Source organism: Pteropus alecto, unplaced genomic scaffold, assembly GCF_000325575.1.
Source record: "Pteropus alecto unplaced genomic scaffold, ASM32557v1 scaffold21, whole genome shotgun sequence".
Classification (NCBI taxonomy): domain Eukaryota; kingdom Metazoa; phylum Chordata; class Mammalia; order Chiroptera; family Pteropodidae; genus Pteropus; species Pteropus alecto.
In genome coordinates this window covers 7,764,147-7,787,195 of record NW_006436282.1, presented here as the reverse complement: position 1 = coordinate 7,787,195, position 23,049 = coordinate 7,764,147, and the positions used below count along the sequence as shown (strand labels likewise).

At 33.1% G+C, this 23,049-nt stretch overlaps 1 protein-coding gene across 1 annotated transcript in view; it reads left to right on the top strand.

Annotated features, from left to right (window-relative positions):
• The window catches only part of THSD7A (thrombospondin type 1 domain containing 7A), a 353,421-nt gene that overhangs the window by 313,790 nt on the left and 16,582 nt on the right, over nt 1-23,049 (top strand). Inside the window, 9 exon segments of the mRNA XM_015589436.1 lie at nt 6,527-6,705; nt 8,957-8,962; nt 10,597-10,730; nt 14,918-15,071; nt 16,729-16,873; nt 18,227-18,342; nt 21,820-21,937; nt 22,196-22,341; nt 22,756-22,930. Of these exon segments, the coding sequence (XP_015444922.1) occupies nt 6,527-6,705; nt 8,957-8,962; nt 10,597-10,730; nt 14,918-15,071; nt 16,729-16,873; nt 18,227-18,342; nt 21,820-21,937; nt 22,196-22,341; nt 22,756-22,930 (1,173 nt within the window).

Here is a 23,049-nt window from a genome sequence, read left to right as displayed (position 1 = left end):
AAGAGGCCTGCATGAATCACAGATCCTCTTATCCCTCAAGAAATTTCAGGGCTTGGAGGCTGTCTCCCAGTAATCAGGGACAAAGACCAGCCAAAATCTTTATTACATAATGGAAAGCTTTAGAATTTGCTATAAGAAATGGCCTTGACAACGAACTTGTATATAGATATATCTAAATGAATTTCAATGTGCCTAACGTTTTGGTGAGTTCCCAGTTTTAGAATAGCAACAAAACCTCACAGCCTTTAATGCTGATGTTGAAATCTCCTGAAAAAAATTTTAAATCTGCTAAGTACTTAGCAGATATGAAGATATATTCTTTCATATATATGTAAAACAAATGAATCTAAATAAAAGTAAAATAGCATTGCATTATAATTATATAAATTTACCTGAACATTTTACTATGAAAATTTTAATTGCCTAATGTTGATTCATAACTTTTGATGCATCGAATATACAAGTTTGGGTAGAGTATTCGATTATAGGAGTTTGGATATATACATAGTAGTTTGATTTCCCTGGATTAACAAGTTATCAGTTCTTAATATATAATTGCAGAAGAATATTCTGTTCATTTGAGAATATTTAAATTTTTAAAAAATATTTGCAAACCCATGAGGACAATGATAGATTAAATTATAGCTAAATTTATTCATCCCTGATTTCAGTCATATGCATATAATACACATTTAAGTAGGAGAGATTTTTGAGGATAATTCGGATATTAATCTAGAGGTTTCACATAAAGTGCTAGAGTTGCTCATTCACACAGCTGTAATCAGAACCAACCAATATTTTCCATGTGTTTCAAAATGAATTCTTTAATCTATCAACAGTGCACCTTTCAACAGCACAATACAGTGACTGTGAAGGTTGTCGAAAGCTAATTTATCTGCACATTCATAATTCAAATGAATGAGGTGATTGTATATATCTCAAAGGCAATATGTCCTTCAGTTGCCACTTTATGGCTACTAGTGTTTTGTATTCATTTCAACCTGAAAGAGCAGTCAGAAGAGATATAGGATACAAAAAATATGATCCGAAGTCAAGAGTTTAGTTTTTCCATGTGTCAGATTCAGTGCTGAACTGCTAAAAGTTTTAACACCCTAATTGTCAAGTCATTTATTTTAGTCCAGCATTCCTCAGAAGCCGTAAATTGCTACAAGATGCCAGCCATTTATTTAGCCTCAAAACACATCAAATATTTCTGCCTTTCTATCCCCTATGATTGTTTGGTGTTAACTGCCTTCAAAAATGGTCTTAACAAAGAAGGCAGAGAAATGCTTATCTAGCAGTTCACTACTAGCATTAGGATTTTAATTATGCTAGATAAACATGACAGGCAATTGTTAAATGTTGTTACACATTGGAAAATAAAAATGGAATGTTAAGCATTATACTCCATTGCAGTTTTGTCTTTATCACAGTGCATAATTTGTATCATTTAATAGGTTGAGTTTTATTTGAGAAATGTTTTGTACAATAGGCTGTTTCAAAGATCAGATGTAGAAGTGTTATATCAGCTTACTTAATAATACAATGTGAATCAGTCTGAAGGCTAACATGTTAAATATCACTAATGCCATAAGATTTCAACAGATAAAAGGAAAGAATTTCCATTATTCTGTTACCCTGTGAAGCAGTGACATGAAAGATTATGTGTTTCTATTTTCCACAATTATTAAATAATAAAAAATAAGAGGTTTACTTTTGTGGTCATGTTAAAGTTTAGCAAGGTAGAAAAAATATAGTTAATTTAGAAATATTTCAATATTACTTTTGAAATACTAATGTCATTTTGACAGAGCTATTGATAATATTTGGAAATAATTGGGATTTAAAAATATATATTGGACTTTTACAAACATTAAATAGTTTAATCACACACTGGTACTGATTCGGAAATAACTAGGCATTTTTGCAGTTTGATTTTATTTCTTAAACTATTAGTAGGCAACACAAAGCCATTATATTAAAAAAAATTATTACTGGCCCTATTAAGAGTGATATTTTTAAGCACTTCATGCTATTTTAGATAAATTCATTTACTGGCTTTGCTGTATGAAAAGGGGAATGGAATTTGACATATGTTTCAACTCAAAATAGTGAGGTGGGCTTTTGTTTCCTCACCTCAAGCCATGATAAAGTATAGAATTTAAGTAGATCACTGCAACCTATTTGAAGATTATGCTTTTCAAAATTTTGATAAACACTATCGTGTACTCCTTCAGTTCATTATTGAATTTTCCTCTGGTTTATTACCAATACTTCAAAAGCCTTCTTCAATATCAGAAGTATGTCCAAAACTTAAATTCACATTTTTCTGTCATCAATGTTTCATAAATGAGAAACACCCAAGTAGTTCATCTGCCTTCTTAAAGATTATCTAAGATTAATTCCCACTTTTGAAAGCTCTAATTGCATTCTGCTCTTCATATCAAATATGTGATCCCATCTTTAAAAAAATAACCTTTTTCTTTTATACTTCATTTATAATTAGGTGGTATAATATGTATGTATTCTCTGATACACCAAATTCACTCCTAGGAATACTCCCAACAGAAATGTATACATATGTTCACCAAAAGATATGTTTTAGAATGTTTATAACAGTGCTGTTAATAATAATTCTACAATGAAAAATACCCAAATACCAACAATAAGATGAATAAGCCATAATATATTCACACAATAGAATATTATACCTCTATTAGAATGAACAATCTTCAACAACCTGCAACGACATGGATAAATCTCACATCACAGTGTGAAGTGAAATGAGATTAGCACACATGGGTATACACTTTATGATTCTATGCACATAAAATTTTTAAAAAGTAATACTCTCCTACAATATGAGAAATCAGGGTAATGGTTACAAAGGGAGCACAAAAAAAGGTTCTGCAATGTTGGTTTCATGGGTTTTTCAGTGAAATTAATACTAATGAGAGATGCATTTTTGTTCATGGAGACTACCATAAGTTTAAAACAGGTGACATATATCTTTGACAAAAGTATTGGAGATAATATATAGAAAGACCACAAATCTACTTCTCTTGCAAATTTTACTACTTCTGCCTGTTTCCTATAACGGTGTTCCCTAATTTCAGTCCCACACACTCATACACACACAAATGAGTACAAGTAAAACTGGTGAAATGTGAATAAGCTCAATAAATTATATCAATGTCAGTATCTTGGTTGAAATTATGTTATAGATACCATTGGAATAAACCAGGAAAAGTATACAAGGAAACTCTCTGTATTATTTCTTGCAATTATATGTGAATCTATTATCTTGATAAAAAAAAAATTAAGGAGTGCCAAATACAAGAAAATATATTAATTTCCAAAAATCAGACCCTACACCAAGTGAACTATATCATAAGGTCTGGTGTTGCTGGAAACCTGTACTTGTAATATGTATTTCAGGATATTTATAAATAAGCAGGGCTAGAAAATACTGTGCAATAAATTGGCTAGCTTTTCAATACTATCTCAATCCAGGGCACTTTAGGCACAACAAACTTATAGATTAAATTTGTCATATTGTTTTTTAGGTGGTCTTATTTCACTATAATAAAAGAAATTAATGTTTGTTGCATCTTTTTAAAATCTACCTAGAATAAAATACTTAGGAATAAATTTAACAAAATGAGTACAAGGCTTGTACATGAAAAACTACAAAATATTACTGAAAGAAATTAAAGAAGACTTAAATAAATGTAAAGAAGATATGTCTATAAGTTTAAATAATGATTTTGAAGTAAACTACCATAGTAATCACTATTTATTTCAAGAAGTTGAACATCATAACCAGCACCTCATGTGCCACTTCCAGAATTAATAGTATCTTTGTCCCTGATTCATTTATTTTTATCATTTCAGGAAAATTTTCTTTTGGCTTAATTTTTTTATAATTTAGTAAACTTGTCAAAAACTATTTATTAAGGATATCTTGTGTTCCAAGTATTCTTCTAGACTCTGAAGGAGCGTATGCCCTAGTGATGAAGATAAGTAATGCATATATAAAGAAATAACACAAATTCAATACCAACTGAAGATAAGAAGTGATGCTGGCTTAAAGATGATCTGATAAAAGTTGGGATATATATTTTTTAAATAGTGGCATAGGACCTAATGTCACCTGGACTGTGAAGATGGCAATGCTCCCAAATTGATCAAGCTATTCAACAAAATTCCTATCTAAATGTTAACTGTTATTTTTGGCAAAAATTGACAAGCTGATTCTAAAATGCATATAGAAATGTAAGGGACTCAATAGAGCCAAAATTATCTTCAAAAAGAACAAGTGGGAGGACTCAGACTTCCTGATTTAAAAACTTACTACAAAGTTACAGTAACCAATACAGTGTGGTACTGGCATAGAGATCAATGGAATGATGTTTAGAATCCAGATATAAACGCTTACATTTGTGGTCAATTGATTTTCAACAAGGGTGCCAAAACAATTCAATGTAGAAACAATAGTCTTTTCAACAGATGGGCCTAGGATAACTTGATATTCATATAAAAGAATAAAGTTAGACCCCCTACCTTTTATCATATATAAAAATTAACTCAAAGTGAACTTTATAGTTAAGTATAACAGCTGAAACTATAAAACTCAGAAGAAAACATAGGTGTAAATCTTCATGACTTTGAATAGGTAATGGTTTCCTAGATATAACATCAAATCACGGCAACCAAAGAAGAAATAAATTGACTTGAACACTTAAGATTTTTGTTCTTCAAAGGATATTAAAACCAAACAAGACATACTGAAAAGTTTTAACAAATGTAGAAATTGGAGCGCTCATACCTTGCTAGCGATATTGTAGAATGGTGCAGTCACTTTGGAAACCAATATTTACTGTTTCCTCAAAAAGTGAAATATAGAATTTCCAAATGACCCGGCAATTCCACTCTGAGATATACGCTGAAGAGAACAGAAAACATTTTCACATGAAAACTTATGCATGAATATTCACAGCAACATTATTATGATTTACAAAATGTGGAAACAACTAAACATCAACTGATGAGTGAATAAATGAAATAATGATATAGCCATAAAATGGAATACTATTTAGTCATAAAAAGAAGTAGTAACACATGCTGCAACATAGATGAACCCTGAAAACATTAAGTAAAAGAAGACAATCATAAAAGACTGTGTGATGTTTGATTTCATTTTATGAAATATCCAGAATAGGCAAATTATTAGAGACATAAAGATGATTACTGGTTACAGGAGATCAGGAAAGAGAAAATGAGAAGTGACTGTTAATAGGTATAGAGTTTATGTGGTGACGAAAATGTTCTGAAATTTGATGATGGTGATGTGACATAATTCAATGAATACATTAAATACCAAAACATGAACTGATTTTCATGGTATATGAATTATGTCTCAATAAAATTTTTAAAAATTTACTTAGAGTTCCTCATATAAATTGTTTATATTATAATCATTTTCAAAATAGAATCTTTCATGTTGATGTAAAATGGTAAGCAGAGTGTTTTCTTGCATCAAAGCAACTACTCTACTCTCCACAGTCAGAGTATTGCAGAGGAGAGCATTTGACTCTTGACCAGAGGAATTTTACTTTTTCATATATTTGCCTTGAGAACAATAGTGATAAATTGATATAGTGAAATGCCGAGTTGGTGGAGAGAGACTTCAAGGAAAATTCAAGGAAAATTCTCCCATTTTTCAAAACTAATCTGTAGACTATTAAGTTAATTGGCTGTGTGATTTGATGGAATGAATTCTGGCCTAGACCTCAGAAAACCTTTCCCCACATTTTATACCATGTGACCTTGCACTTGTCAGTTCTCTCTCTGAATTTGTTTTGTCTGTCCAGTGGAATATCAATACCTATCCATTGCATTTATAAGATTTTTCAAGCAAATCAACTGAATACAAGAGGTGAGGCTGCTTTGAAATTGACAACACTCTAAAAATATGAGACATTATTTATTTAACATCTTTCATTTTTCTTCAGATTTGATTTTCAAGGAAGGGGAAACATAAGGTGCTAAGTTAAATCGTTCCTTTTGGATATTGATTGAGAATGTGTGGCTTTCTTCTTGAGGAAGAACCTCGGTTGGACTCAGAAACTTGAATTTGTGTGACATTAACAGATAGGATATTGTAGAAAACTTTTTCTAATTTTTTTAATGAATTATTCTGGCAGCGTGAGAATGATATGGCAGCAGACAGGTTATTGTCAATTAAACACGAGCTGTCAGAAAGTCAGAAATGTTGAAATATGGTGAGAATGAATCCTAAGGAGATCATATGGCAGCTGCTCAGCTGTTACCCTAACAGAGTCACTCTATGTATGTGTCATTTTCCTGCAGATTTTAATTTGAATCCTTAACGACTGAGACATCTCTGCATTTGCATGTTGCTGTCAAGTAAAACTTGGACCTTCTAAATGAACTACAATGGTGGGTGGTAGTGGGCGAGTGACATGCGGAGGAGATGACTCTCATCTCATTTTTCTCCATTCAGGTTACATAGAAGAGGCCTGCATCATTCCCTGCCCCTCCGACTGCAAGCTCAGCGAGTGGTCCAACTGGTCCCGCTGCAGTAAGTCCTGTGGGAGTGGTGTGAAGGTTCGATCTAAATGGCTACGTGAAAAACCATACAATGGAGGAAGGCCTTGCCCCAAACTGGACCATGTCAACCAGGTATTTTCTACCATTGGAAATATTAAAATATTGTAATTTAGATTCACAATGATCTGTTGGGGTTTTTTTCCAAAATTGACAAAAGTAAATAGCCCCCGAATAGGAAATTTGACCTATTTTATCTTTAGAATGCCTGAGTCAATACATGTATGTTATTAAAATCGAAAAGCAGATATATCATCTCTATATTCTCAATATTTAGTACCTTGCATGTATATTCATATGAATATAATTCAGTGGAAATAAAATAAAACCTACCTTTGAAATAATGTCAAGATTCAATATAAAATTTAACTTATATGTAACATATGCTGAGAGCAAGATCAACTCATTCTTAGAGTTCCGCTAGACTCTGAGAAAACATAGCTCAAATACTAACTACTTAAATTAAAATCAAAGTATACGGGTTTGGGTCTAAAATTAGAAAATATATACTGTGTATACATTTAAATATGTTTGATATAAAATACACTTAAAATTAAAAATGGCTTCAAAGTCACTGTATGTTATCTATCAATTTACTCATTGGCCTTTTCAACCTTATTTGAAACTTTATTTAATTTCAAATTTATACTTCATTAGTTGTTAATAGCTGTTGCTTGTGTTCTTTTGGAAATATAAAATTAAAGGCTAATAGAGAGAAGTGTGACTAATTAAAATGTAATATAGGATGCGTCTGACAATTATTATGTTTGGCCTACATATGAATTAACAAAGAAGGAATGTCATAAATAGTATGTGTAGATATTAAGATGTGTATTTAAATTTAAGTCATAATCAAATAAACCAAATCATATGTATGAACCAACCTTAAATGCATAGATGTTTTACACATACACAGACTGTCTAATTTTAATCATCAAACACACTGTTTACCAGCACACATTTCCCTTCCCAAATTAACCTAAATTGTTCGTAACAACAAAAGTACACTGTCGAGAAAATAAAAAGAATTTTGAATAAAAGGATTATGAAGAACCAAGTGGAGAATTAAATTTCATAGAAAGTTTTCTGAATGAATCTTGATTTTTCCCCAAGTAGTGGAATTTGCCCTTAAATTCAACTGAAAAGTGAAAAATATACTGCACTGCTGCCATCTATTGGTAATCAGGTTCCCTGTCCTAGAGAATATTTCCAAAAAGGAAAATTCAGTACCATGACCCTAATGAAACAGAATACCTGAAATGTAATGTTTGTAATACAAAAGAATATTTTCTACAAGTTTTGAAATCTTGAATTCCCAATAGTAAATTAAAAATCTTAATAAATTTTGATCCATGGTTTTAATAACAAGAAATTCAACACTTACTCATACCTTTAGTATGTGTGTATGTACACAGCCAATCAGATCTTAAATTAAAATTAACTGTGTTTGTGTTTGCCTCAGCATTTTCTTTAATAAGAATTTGCAGAGATTCAAGACTTTGTGCCAAGTTGTTATTGCTATGAAAAGTCTTTAATCTAAGGTATTTATCTGCCACTCTCCAACCGAACGTAGAATATGATAAGGACATCTGGGTACTTGGTATCAGCTTGCTGGTGGTATACTGAGACACAAACAACAGAAAAATCAAAGCTAAAACAAGAAATAATAGATTCCTAAATATTCGACTTTGAGCATAAATGTTCTACATTTTAAAAAAGAAACTTCTGGGGATTTATATATTAGTAAAATATTAAGAAGGTAAAGAATATGCAAAAAATTAATGTTGAAAACTATAAATCACACAGATTTCTACTACAATTATACATTCCTCAAAATATTTGGTGGTACATTGACTCATGTCTGAAGTTCTATTTTCCAATTGCGGAAGCAAATTCACATTTCCTAGGAAATATAGATGGATAGATGAAGATCGATAGATTCATCAGTCAATCTATAGATAAATAATCCATTCACAATTTGAATTACAAGATATCTGCAGTTGTATATCAATTCCCCATTATAAGTATTTTAGAGTTAACTCAGTTTTCTCAGATGTCTTTATCCTGCCCATCTAATATTTTCCTTGACTCTGCTGTTTTCAATACTCATTTGTGTATCTTTAAACAACAATGGGTTGGTTTTTCTCTCCCAAGGTCTCAGAAAAATGTTCTAATCATTTACCAAAAAAAAAAAAAAAAAAGCTTTTATATATGGATAATAATATTTGAAACTTAAAACATAAATTCTTCTCATTAATATACCGACATTTTACTTATCTTTGTTTCTCTCCTTTTTTTTTATTCCTGATGAATGTAACTGCTCCAGGCACAGGTAAGAACTCTTAAACCTCATAGTTCATGGGCTGTTTGTTTTCTGTTTTACTTCTCGTTTCAGGGAATGTATTTTTTCCTACTATTGTCTTGTATATTTTACAGGGAGGAGAAAATATCATATTTTCCAAAAAAATTGTGTTCTGCAGCTGTTCTCTTTTTATTTCCGAACATGCTACCTGTGTTTCCTCATTTTAGAATCAGGGCCTAAGGCGCAGGAGTGGGGAACAAGTTTTACTTCACCAGGCTTGAAAAGGAAATGACACTTCTTATTAATGATCTCATGCTTCTCAGAGGGAAAGTAAAGGTGCAGGGTGGGCTGAAAATGTGTGGCAGGAGATTGCTCTGAACTGATATTTATTCGCTACAATATAGGAGGTTAAAATGCTGACCATCTAGCGATTAAGAAAGACTGCATTTCCCCTTCAGTTTTTCCTTTCCCTATAAGTTGTGAAATAATCTTTTACCCAGTGTGTTTAGTTGTTTTAATATAGCTCCTAATATGAATGTGATCACTTATGACAATAAGTATAAATTCTTACTCTGACAATGCTTTTTTCTTTTTTTCTTTTTTCTTTTTTTTTTTTTGCTATTTGGAATTGGTCTACTTTGTCACTTTATTTGGATGAAGTCCACTAAAATTTGCACAAAAGTCTAGCTCCAAAGGGCTATTTAAATCTACATTTTCTGGATTGAGTTACATAAGACATTTCATATGCAAAAGAGAGAAAGAGAGAAAGAGAATGTATGGAAAATAAGAAATAGAGTTGCATTATTATAGATTTTGAAATCATGTGAAAATTTTTCTACAGTGGTCAAATCAGCTCTGTTGCAGTGGATTATGGTCCATTTATTTCCTTTGTTTAATCATTCTTATCATTGAGAAAAGAGCACAATTATTCATTGTTCTAAAAATTCTGAAACCAAACAAACCACCTCAAACTTGGGGCTGAAAGCCTTTATGGATCCTGGAGCACAATTTGCTTTCTTTCATGTGCCTCTCACTGCTTTAGGCTGTAGCTATGTAATATGAGACCAATTTCAGGCCTAAATGATTGAGGATTTGTTTGAAGATGGCTTTATTTCATGTTATTAATCTTTTAATTTAGTTTCATAAATGGAACATACAAAAAAATATGTTTTCACTGTTATATATGTTCCTTTGGAAAACAAGCCAAATTATATTTATTTGAAAACAGCTTCTTTAAAGCGCTTCATTCATTCATTCATTCATTCATTCATTCAACAAATCTCTATTATATGCCTAACATATGAGCACCCTAGGGTAAGTATTGAAGACACACAAAACTGTGCAAGACTAATGGCCTGGGAAACTATAATACTGTGTAGTAAGGGTCAGTACCAGAATGTGGGTCATGTGTTCATTGTGGTCCAGCAGCAGGTCAGATCTACAACTGCAGCGTAATAATGGAGCAATGGAATACGACACAGCTAGCCTTGCCCTTTAGCACTTACACGCTCAAGCAGTGTCTCTATATTTCAATTTTAGAATAATGAACAACAAAGGAGAGAAATAGAAGTAACTAAAATAAGAATATAATGATTATTAAGATGTAAAGTCTTCCCACTCACTCTCACCTGAGATGAGATCATTGAGAATAGTGTGTGTTTCAGGTATATGAAGTCGTCCCTTGCCACAGTGACTGCAACCAGTACCTATGGGTCACAGAGCCATGGAGCATCTGCAAGGTGACCTTTGTGAACATGCGAGATAACTGCGGAGAGGGCGTACAAACCCGAAAAGTGAGGTAAGGCCAAGCCAAATTACACAGAGAAGCAAAGCATGCAACACCTCCCAGCTGCACACTCGTCAGTATGAGCGTTCACTCCTCTCCTGACCCCTAAATAAAATTGTCTTTAGTTTTATCTTTAGGGGATCTATGTTCATGGAACATTCTAAGGGGATCTGCTTCCAGCAGCAGTTTATCATACCAGGCCTTCTGATTTAGAAAGCTTTGCTTCAAGCGCTTTTCTTGCAGAGAAAGAGTCTCATGTTGAATTTGAGCTGAACTAATGCAAATTTTCTAACCCATTAACTTTTTCTTTAAAGGCCAAATATATATCTAATTGCATTTTAGAGATAATCTGTTATAAACTCTTGCTGTTTTATACAAACTGGTCAACTGCGAATACTCTCATCTGCTCCAGAAAGCCTTGCCAAAAATCTCTGCTGGCTAGTGTCTTTCATTTCTTCTATGGCCACACTGTCCAGTAAAGTGGCCACTACACACATGTGGCTATTTTCACATTAAATTTAAACTAATTAAAATTAAATAAAATTGAAAATGCATTTTCTCAGTTAACGCTAGCCATATTTCAAGTGCTCAGTAGGCACAAGTGCTATCAGACAGTTTCCATCCTCACAGAAAGTTCTGTTGAGCAGCATTGTTCTCTGATACCCCATATACCCTTCAGCATTTCGAAAAGATCCTTTTACATGTCTGTCATTCTTATTACACCCTATAAGTTTGTCCAAACTGAGACCCTGTCATATTCATAGAAATTCCCTAACATGTAATACAAGTTTGATACTCATTAAATTTTCTCTACAGCATCTGCATATGATCCTTAAGGGTTCTAGAACCTAGGTATATGAGGTTTTATTATCTCACTTTGTAGATTCGCAAGTACTAATTTACACACATATAGTAACATGCATCTAGTAAAGTGATGCAGTTGGCATTCAAACCCAAGTCTCTTGTCACTCTTTTTAACTATACCAGTTTTTTCTAACCCTATTGAGAAATAAACAGTAAAGACAAATATAAAAACATCTAGAACTTGACAACTAATGTTGTGAAGCTCATTCTCACCCATAACTTAACTTTTCATGAGTTTAAGATTGATATTTTTTAATCTGTTTCAGTAGGAAACTAGAATAAATTAACATTTGTATCTTAAAACTTTGGTACATTACATATAACTTTGCTTTTGATAACAATAATCTCTGTTTCTTATTTTAAAAGCCTATCATTAAGTCTCAAGTTGTTTTTCTAAGGAACTTAAAAAGGTGGATCAGGGAGAGAGAAGTTATAAGTTGATAAGGAAAGAGGGAAGAAAAAGACAGAGATTTTGTCTTATACCCTTCTTCAAAATTTAAAATTTCTCTTTAAAATTTAAAATATTTTTCTTATATTAAGAATTTGGTCAGGTTGTTTTTTGTTTTGTTTTGTTTTGTTTTGTTTGGGGGGGGTTAATAAAATAAAATTATAATAAACTACTGTTCTTTCAGCTTTCCCCTCAGCTATCTATGTACATGTTTCATCTTGCTCTGTGAACAGATACTGTCAACACATCCAAATACATCCTAAACAAAGTAACTTTCCAAATCAACTTATTTTTTTTTTCCAGTAAACATCTTTAATGCAAATAGAGAAAAGAGAAGGTCAGTATTGATTGTGATCTCTGATCATGTAATAATGTTTATTGATTGAGTAGTATACCTCTATTACCTTATCTTCTGCTGATTAAGGTCAAAATGCCCTGCTTAGATGCAAGCATTAGGTGACATTTTAGGATAGATGTCTATAAGACAGGAGGATTCAATATGCCTGATCTCATTCTTTCTCTTTTTAGATGGTATGACGCATCAAAGACTTAATGATAGAAATAATTTGCCCTGATGGGAAGATATATTTTTCACTGACTTTTTAAAAAAATTGCCAGCACATCGTAAGAATAAAAACCAGACTGATTCAGTTATTCTTATTGTTGTTTCTGAATTCTCTGCAGATAATGCACCCCCTATTGCTACACCTGTGGTGGGCCTCTGGCCCCACCCTTGGCCTCCAGCTAGGTTCTACACCGTGTTTTCTAATACAGCTCAATTTTCTCACAGCATAATTTCTTTACTTATGGAGAGGAAGAAAGGGTAAGAATTCAAAGAAAGTAAATGAAGTGAAAGTGCCTTCCTTTGGGCCCAAAACTTGATTCAATATATTTTGTATTCTAGAGTGATAAAAAGAAATCATTAATAACAAATAAAATAAATAAAACATAAATAATCTGAAATATCAACAATAAGAGTTTTTGTTTTAGCAGTTGTGGCACATTCAAATGATGGAATTCAAATGTAGTCATTAAAAATTATATCTTAAAGGTATAGTTAATAACACAATATGTCCATAATGAATCATTGCTTTTTTCTTAAATGGTATAAATAGTAGGTAAAGTTTGCTCCTATTTAATGAAATGAGAATATATGTTTAAGTATAAAAGTCTGTTAAGAGTGGTTATTCTGATAGAATTATGTGAAATTTTATTTTTTCTTCTGATTTTTCTAAAATGAATATATTACTTGTATATTAAAAATTAAAGAATAGAAAAATTTTGAAAATAAAAAACTTTGAAAATAAAGTTTTATGTGCATAACTACATAATAGAGTATTGAATATCTGTCCTTAACTCTAAATCAATAGGTAATTTAGCAAGTTAATCCTTGTACATTGTTTCAATACCTACCATGAATGCAGTCTTTTCTTAGCAAATCCAACTTTAAGCATTGAACTGTCCATTCTATTCCATGTCCTCTCAAAGCTGCTATCAATAGAGCATTTTTAAAATGCCGTTGAAAGTGGAACATTTTCCTGGGAAACTAAAATTCTCCCCCCAAAGTTTATCATTTATTTTTTTCTTTCAACAATGAAACCAAATAAATATCTACCTTTGTGGATTTTCGTGATTGCTCTTTTATGTATTTATCTAATTTACCAAAAAAAAAATGAAGAGGTGAGTATTTGTATAGATATTTTTTCAGGCTGCAAACCCAATTAAGGCATGACCAACAGCACAGTTTTTAAATGCATTTTACAGGAAAAAGACATTTCTCCTAAATTCAGCAGCACTGTATGGAAAGGTTATTCTGCAGAGTAGATACCTGATGATGCATTGTCCCTACTGATTGCAAATTTCTGGAAAAAAAGTTGAAATTGCAGGTATAATTAGTAATGTTGTTCAAGTGACAGTTTAAAACAGTTTAAAACAGGTTTGAGAGACTTAAGAGTCAAACTTTCCTCTTCATCTTCTAGAATGCAATTCTCTTCCTAAAACCATTAATCTGGTTGACCTTCTTGTAGTCGTAAATGAGGGATGGTTTTGTTCTTCTAGTAGAAAAGTGTCCAGAGAGATTATTAACTATGGTAAAGGTGAAGGCTGATAGTAGCTGCATTAATTAAATGCCCAAGAGAGGAGTAAAGAGCCTTTCATGACTGCTTACAATAAAATGAAATGTATTAAAATGTTTGAATTTGTTCTGTTAAAGAGAAAACTAAGAATAACAAAGGTCAAGATGTAGGCAGACCCAAACAACCGCTCGCAGAGAATTTGTGCTAGTCCTATTATAATTGTCTCTTCACTTCTGGCTTACTTTTAAGGTTACCAGCAGATGGGAGGCTAAATAACTTTTTAAATGACAAAATAATTTGACAAATGCCATCAGTTACTTTCAAAAACACTTCATGAAATGTCTCACTAGAGATTTTGGTTTGCCTCATCTTCCATCATATATGAATCTATGCTCTCTACAGAATCCACCATTTTCTTCAGAAGAAAAAAAATGCATCATATTCCAAAATTGCAACCCCTTTATGAATCTCTTTGGACCCCTCCTCATTAATTCCTTCATCATGCATGAATGTAAATGACCCTCTCCTTTCAGAGGAAGACAATTTACATACGCACAGTGGTTATTATTTTTAAAGGTTGCAATGATACAGACACACAAGCATAAATTTAAAAATTATACTGAAACTCTACAAGTATTTATGGGAGGCAGAGATCCTTTTGTTTTCATATTTGAAGAATTTTATTCATTAGATCTGAAGCTTTCCACCTCCCAATCCCATGATAGTATCTTAAGAGTAATCAGCTATCCTATGGGTTGGCCATTGTTCTAACTGTCCTGGTTCCTTCACCGATGGGTATGTTTTTTTTCTAGATGCATGCAGAACACAGCAGATGGCCCCGCTGACCATGTGGAGGATTACCTCTGCGACCCAGAGGAGATGCCCCTGGGCTCTAGAGAATGCAAATTACCATGTCCTGAGGACTGTGTGATATCTGAATGGGGTCCATGGACTCGATGCACTTTGGTGAGATGATTAGCCATTTATAATTACAGTTTGTTTAATTCCTTACCACTAAAGCTTTAAGAATATTATTAAGAAAATCTTAGTCACTAAATTAGCTACCAAATTAGTTATCAGAGGAAAGTGTGTTTTTGTTTGTTTGTCTGTTTATTGACTACTTCGTTCTAGGAGTATGCCATTTAAAGTCAGCAATGTTTTGACGCACACTAAAACAGCTTGATCTCTTGCAAGCTTCATACCCCTCTTCCACCATCCTCCTAACTCAGCACAAAATGCCTTCAGACTGGCTTATAAATACACAGCAGGTTAAGAACTGCAGTGGTGATAATGATTCCCTCCAGGTAAAGGGATGAAGAATGAAACTCTGGTAAAGGAACTTTAATGGTGTCAGGTTATTGTCATCCGTGCTTTTTGCCCAATCCATTTTATTTAAATTGTAGGAATAATCTTTCACACGGTGGGGGTTCTGCAGCAAGAGTATTGACACTAAAACGCAAAAGATCCTGGAAAGAATCACAGTAAAAGGAAGAAAGCTGTGCATCAATGAATCTCTTTCCACATACTGACTCTGTGTCTCTAGTCCTGGGAAGCCAGCTGAGAGTTTCAAATTACACAGAGCTTCTAGAATTCAACAGTCTGTAGGGGCTCTTCCATGGTACCCTGGGAAGAGAGTCATTTGAAACAGAACTGGCTGATGATGTAGAAAATTGGGTTCACCCCTGGGTACCTTGTAAAACTGTACGTTTTAATATGGCATCGAAAGCATGGGGAATATACCTGTAATGTGGAATTAATTTGCTGAAATACAGTATAAGACATTATCAAAGAATTTATGATGCATGTTTTCAAGGAAAAATTAATTTTCTTTCTTAGTATTAACATTACTGAAGGTGCTGATTAGCAGCCAAATGATACAGCAGGAGCAAAATAGGACTGGCAATTGACTTGGATACAGACTAAATTGTAATAAAGAATCAACAGTTTCACGAGGGTACGAAAGTGATTTTCTATTCTCATTCTATAATATCAGATTTGAAATTACTGCTCCTGTTCTTAGACATTAAGTGCTTTTAGAACAAGACTGTACCAGGAGGAGGATGGAAAGCCTTTTATGGCATATATTTATGTGATAAATTGCATTTGTGTGCATTTGTATGTGCATTTTAGGAAAATAAAGGTCACTAACAGCTAGTTATTTAAAGTTACCCTTAAAATAGTTTTTTGAGTCCAAGAGACTAAATTAGATAGATTAGATGACTGACAGACAGATGATAGATGATGACAACAATGATGATGATGATGATAGATAGATAGATAGATAGATAGATAGATAGATAGATAGATAGATGATAGGTAGATGATAGATAGATTCCTGTTAGTGATCTACAGTAATTAATATGATCAAATGTATATTTGCATACATGCGATGTGATGTTATCTATTAGTATTTGACACATAGACTCTTAAGAATCTTATAGCTAGATGGGACATCAGAAACTCACTCAAGATCTTGATCTTATAGATGAAGAAACTGAAGTATAATGAGATGGTTCAAGTTAGCCAGTGGCCCCAATGTCTTCACTCCTGCTCCAGCACTCTTCCTAACATGTTAGCTCTTGTTTGGCTCACCTTTCTGAGCAGTTGTATTATTCTTTGTCAGCCTTGCAATCAAAGCGGTTTCCGGCAAAGGTCTGCTGATCCCATCAGGCAACCTGCTGATGAAGGAAGAGTCTGCCCTAATGCTGTTGAGAAGGAACCCTGTAACCTGAACAAAAACTGCTTCCACTACGATTATAATGTAACAGGTACGTGCACAGTCGTGTCATCACGGAGTTGAAGGCCAAACTTGTGTATGTCAGCTCAGCAGTGTTCCATAAGTATTGTTCATCTCCATCTGTGTACCTTTTGGGCATGCTGCTTCCTCTCCCAGAAATAACTTATTCTTTATTATGTGACAGAAATATTTACCTGTTTTATTTTTTTAATAAACATCACGATAAAGATAATGAAAATATCACACAAACATTAGCCCTTCAGGCGGATTGTGAATAGTATAAGTAGTCCTATTTAAGACATCCTCTCACTTTGGAGAGGTGCAAATAAATATACCTTTCCCAGGGGTATTAGGTTTATTGAAAAATGTCTTTCTTCTTCAGAGGTATAATTGCTATAATATACTAGAACAATAATTCTTTGTGTGGGGTTGTTTATAAGCATGATTGATCTGGAGTAAAAACATCAGCAGTCTTAAGCTTGTCAAAAAGCATATAAAGAAAATACAACCATTTTAATATTATTAAAGGTACAGATAAAAATGGATAGAAGGGTATATTTTTTTATTAAAAAAAAGGCTTGTTATAAAGTCATTTTTTTTCCCTCATACCATCAAGGCACATACTCTAGAAAAGAAGAGAGTTTGTTGGTTTATATGATTTGAGGCAACACTGAAGCTTGTTTTGGAATTTTTTCCAAATAATTTTCACATTGAAATAGACTCCAGAAATTGTACAATGATATGCAGCAGTCATATTGGCTTTTGTTTCTTTTGTTTTTTCTCTTTATTTTTCTTTGATGACACAAGGAAATCACTGTTCTCTGGGCCATGCTATGTTACTCTAAAAAGAAAGATGAAATAATTTTTTTTGCAAAAGACATAAAATAAGAGAATTAAATAAATATGGCCAGAGTGATTTTAAAATAAATAAGTGTACATTTTAAAACATTCTAAATAGGGACACTAAGTGAAATACAATGTTATTTGACTATAACACGGTTAAAGTACCATCCATTAAAATTATTATTTTGCTAAAACAAAAATAATGTTAAATTAAAATTTATGTTTATATTAGGGAAAAAGATTTTAAGTCACACTTGATTGCAGGCCAAAGCCATTTTTACAATATCTCCAAATGGCCATCAAGATTGTCAAGTAGACATCTGCCTTCTAGAATAATCCCTGTAGCTAAGTGCAACCCCAGCAATTCCATTTAACTCCTGATATGTTCAAAGCTGGGACCCATATGCTCTGCATGTGGGATGATTGATTGTGGGGCTTAGGAAGCAGTTGTGAATTAAATGTGGGATTCAGGTCATCAGAGTTTCATTCGAAATCTGTTTTATACATGGCCTTCTGTTCTGATGGGCCCCCTTCCTTTCAGACTGGAGTACATGTCAGCTGAGTGAGAAGGCAGTTTGTGGAAATGGCATTAAAACAAGAATGTTGGATTGTGTTCGAAGTGATGGCAAGTCGGTTGACCTGAAATATTGTGAAGAGGTGAGGAGATGCTGTGTTATATTTTTGTGAGTAAATTCTTTCCTCATAATTTCAATTCATGCTGAGCCAAGTGACCTGTGCTCATTGCCAGCAGATGTTTTGCTGCACTATTTAGTGGTTGTTAAGCACCCTCTTGAAAAGAGACACTGTCCAACATTACTGATTTCTACACATAATTTCCTGTATTTTGTTCTGCTTGGAGCCCAAAGGTATGCTAATTAGGCTTTTCTGAAAGAAATGCTTGGGGAACAATAAGTAATCAAGGTGAATATAGGCAATAAATCTTAATCAGACTACTCATCATCTTTGTAATTTCATGTGAATTTTGTATTGCCTGGGACACCTGCCAAGATCCATCATTCATTCTCTCTGTTGTTAAACATTGATCGCATGTGGTTTTGTAGCAGATTTTGATATTAAGATCTAATACCCAGCTGTGAGAGTCTAAGTACTCAGGTGAGGGTAAGAGAGAACATTAGATTCAAACAAAGGAATAGAGTCTGCCATTGGTATCTTTTAGATACAGAGAATTGTAACTTCTAATTCTCCTACTTATAAAAGTAGTGTCATCATTTCTAAATATAACCTTACGAAATGCGAGGAAATAGTTGTTGGCCTTTCTTAGTTTTCATGAAGCTAACTTCATGTTGTAATTATTTTGTCTGATTTCCATATCAAAAGGGTACTCATATTCCTGGCAGGTTTTGACTCCTACTGCATCTGAGGTCCTCTGGGTTAAACACGAACTAAGACAAGCAGAAGCCTCGATAGATTTAGAACACACAGGAGGAGCTTTAACTTCATTAGGGTTCAGTAGACATGGTGACTACAACTTCTGTCCGCACCTCCTGGGGTTATTATAAGCCCGTATTAGATTGTTCTAACTCCTAAGAGAAAAGTTGAGATTAAAATATTTTAATCCATTTGATATCTTATTATGTGAACCTAATTTAAGTTATTTATGTCTCTGTCCATGTGAACAGAGTTCCCAAATATACTGAAAACAAGTTGTTTAGTTAATAAACTTCTCTCACTATCATCTTATAACATAACTTAGTCTATTCATTCTTCAGATTTAATTAGAAATTTTATACCTGAATCAATCTGTTTTTGAAACTAATAACATCGAAGTGATATAATCATTATAAAAATATCATTATTATTAATGAACATTATTATAGTCATAATACTGGCTGGAGAGCTTTCTGTGATCTATTTCTAGTTGATTAATATGTCACTTTTCCTGCAAATGCACATATAAATGCCCTCCTGGGTTGGAATGAAATATACAGTGAATAGCTCTAAGAGCTTTTTGAAAGCTAAACCCAAATCATACAAGACCAATTTTAAAATAGTTCACATGACCACATGACAAAGGTATAAACAAGGTCTTTTATTTCTTTAAGGAAATGTGAGTAAAAATCTGACAAATAACTAATTTTAAGTATCTAGGAAACTAGATAAATTTATTCTGATGTACAAATATTATGTTGAATACTGCAATGACAATTAGGAATTTAAATCATAACATTCTAGCAAATGCTGTCTTCAGGGAGAACAGTGCTAGTCTGCAGGAATTGGATTAAACAATTCATATCCCTTTTTATCCATCCCTATGGATACACTAGGATTAAATAATAGACCTGAGAAAAGCTGGCTAGCATTTTAACAATGAATTGATTGCCTGCCAACTAATACATGTGTAAACCCTGCATTCAGTGCAACAGCAGTAGCTAACTCTTGCTGTTTCCCTAACAGTCAAAGAGAGAGATGGCATTACTATCCAACAAAGAGGAAAATTGGTGTTAAACCCATCCAGCATTTATCTAGTACTTTTGTTTTTGATGTTTTTTAGACATTTACTCACCTGATACATAGTTATCTATTTCTTCTTTCCTATTCTTTGATGCCTAAACAGATTTCTTTTTATTAGACACATATGTTTAGATAGATGATAGATAGATGATAGATAGATAGATAGATAGACAGACAGACAGACAGACAGACACAGACAGACAGACAGATAGAGAGATAGACAGACAGACAGACAGACAGACAGAAATAAAGAGATACACTAAATGTAACAGGAAAAAAGTAGTAGAATGTTAAAATGTCTTACTACTGGATATCCAGAATACCTCTTAAACAGACATCCTTTTTAATTTTCTAGTGAAATAAATAAGTCAGTAGTAGTTCAATTTTGTAACTCAAATCATCTCTCTATGAAACTATTATGTATCCTAATATAACACATCACTTTTTTTTCCTATCACTTTAAGACTCTAATTTCTAACTTCCCATGACTTTAAATTACTTTATGGGAATTTACTTAAATGATATGGTAAAAGTTTTCATACCAAATACCCATCTTTGTCAAGTATTACTGATGGAGAATATAATGGGAGTGGCTGCAAAGGGATGTAGTACACAAATCATTGATCTGATCTCTCGGTAGATAACTTAGAGCCAAGAGCTATACTTGAACCACAACATAACATTTTAGAAAAAAATTTTTTGCCATCTTCTGATGTATAAATTAGACATAATAAACCTCTTCTTCATGCAGAAGTAAAAAAGATCTTGAAAATCCCAAGGATTTACAAAATTACATTCTCCTAGCATGCTCTTAAATTTTGGTATTTTAATGGTATTTTGTACCTTAGACTTTTTCTGTTTGCATATATATTAGAGTTTTAAATCTCAATAGTTTAAAAGTAGAACACTTAAATAAGTATTGGAACTCAATGCCAATAAAATGGCACAACATTATTATCTGACAAGAGGCTAAAACTAAAATAATTAAATTATAGCTCAGTTAGCTCCTGGGATCAGTTTTAGAAGAAAAAATATCTTTGTAATTAAAAAATGTACATAAAATATAACCAAAAAATTCTAGTAATTCAGATTTTCTTTTGAGAGAGATAGCTTACTTAAAAACTAATGTTTTATACTATTTTAATACATTAAGTCATTAGCTTTGAGTGACAATTTGTCTTTAAAATCTTTCCCTTTTGCTTTTCAATTTAACCTCATATATAAAAATAAATATATCCCAAAGATATAATTTTAGATCTGTATATTGATGATATTCTTGGTTTTTAACTAGTGGAAAGTAATCATGCTTACACTTATTTGTTCCTCATTAAGGGACATTCAGATAATTTAGAGATTAAATCTTTTTTCATTGCTAATTTAAAAAATCCGACACTAAATAAGTATATCAAGTAAATACGTTCCTCTATTCATCCTGGGCCATTTGCTCCTACTCTCCTGGGTTGATCCACTTTATATTTTTAACAGTTTAAGTGTTTGTCCTCCAGATATCCTTTTATTCCATTATGCATCTTGTTTATTCTTCCTCTCCTTTCCTCTCACTTCCATTCCATTCTTTTCCTTTTTCCCTCCCTCCTTCCATCAGCAATACTTCATAAGCATGCCTTCATGTCGGTACAAACAGATTTACCTCTATCCTTTCAGCTTAGCCTGGAGAAGAACTGGCAGATGAACACATCCTGCATGGTGGAATGCCCTGTGAACTGTCAGCTTTCTGAGTGGTCTCCTTGGTCAGAATGTTCTCAAACATGTGGCCTCACAGGTTAGTTGTACCTTAATTAGCATTAGGCTATTGGTCAAAGGATATGAAATAAAATGTCCCTCTTGCTTTGAGTCATATAAAATAATCTCCAGTAAGGTTGAATCAGGCTGTCTTTCTTTCCAAAACATCTGAGACATGTACATGTTTGTTTCTAGAATCTCCTCAGGAGAAATGTCTGTGATGCCTTCTCCCAATAAGATGTATGCTTGCACAGCTATAATGTATCACTAAAGCTGCATCACTTTGTATGTCTTAAAGGAAAAATGATCCGAAGACGAACAGTTACCCAGCCCTTTCAGGGTGATGGAAGACCGTGTCCTACCCTGATGGAACAGTCCAAGCCTTGCCCAGTAAAGCCCTGTTATCGGTGGCAATATGGCCAGTGGTCCCCATGCCAAGTACAGGTATTGAATCTCAAGAAGTTGTATGGAAATGTGAATTTTTTACCTGCAGAGACTTCGTTTCAAAATTATTTTTCGGGCTTACACACAGCATGTGTAAAGATATTAGGTGACTTGCCATTTCATAACTGTTTAATTAGTTTGATAACAAGCACTCCCTGTCCTGTATTTTTAAAATCATTTGGAGACTGATTCATTTTAATGAAAATTTATTTGCCTGTCTTTGGCTAGAGAACAAATAAATTGTTCATTGTATGTTTTATAGCTAGTGCCCTGTAGGACTTCTTCCCTAGGGTTTCAAATGCTTCTTTAACCACTCATAAATCAAAATCAGCGGTGCAGAGATGACTGTAATTGATGAGCCCACTAATGAATTATTTTTCTTTTCCTAATTAGTTATTTCTTTCTTCATTCCAGGATGCCCAGTGTGGAGAAGGGACCAGAACAAGAAACATTTCTTGTATAGTGAGTGATGGGTCAGCTGATGATTTCAGTAAAGTGGTGGATGAAGAATTCTGTACTGATGTTGAACCCATTATAGATGGTAATAAAAAAATGGTCCTAGAGGAAACCTGCACTCAGCCTTGCCCAGGTAAAAACAGCAAAACAGAATTCATATTTCTTACCAAGACCAGGGTTGAGAAGAGGTTGTATATGTAATCTAAGTTAAGGAATGACAGCACTCCTCTTATTCAGTAATATCTGTGCCAA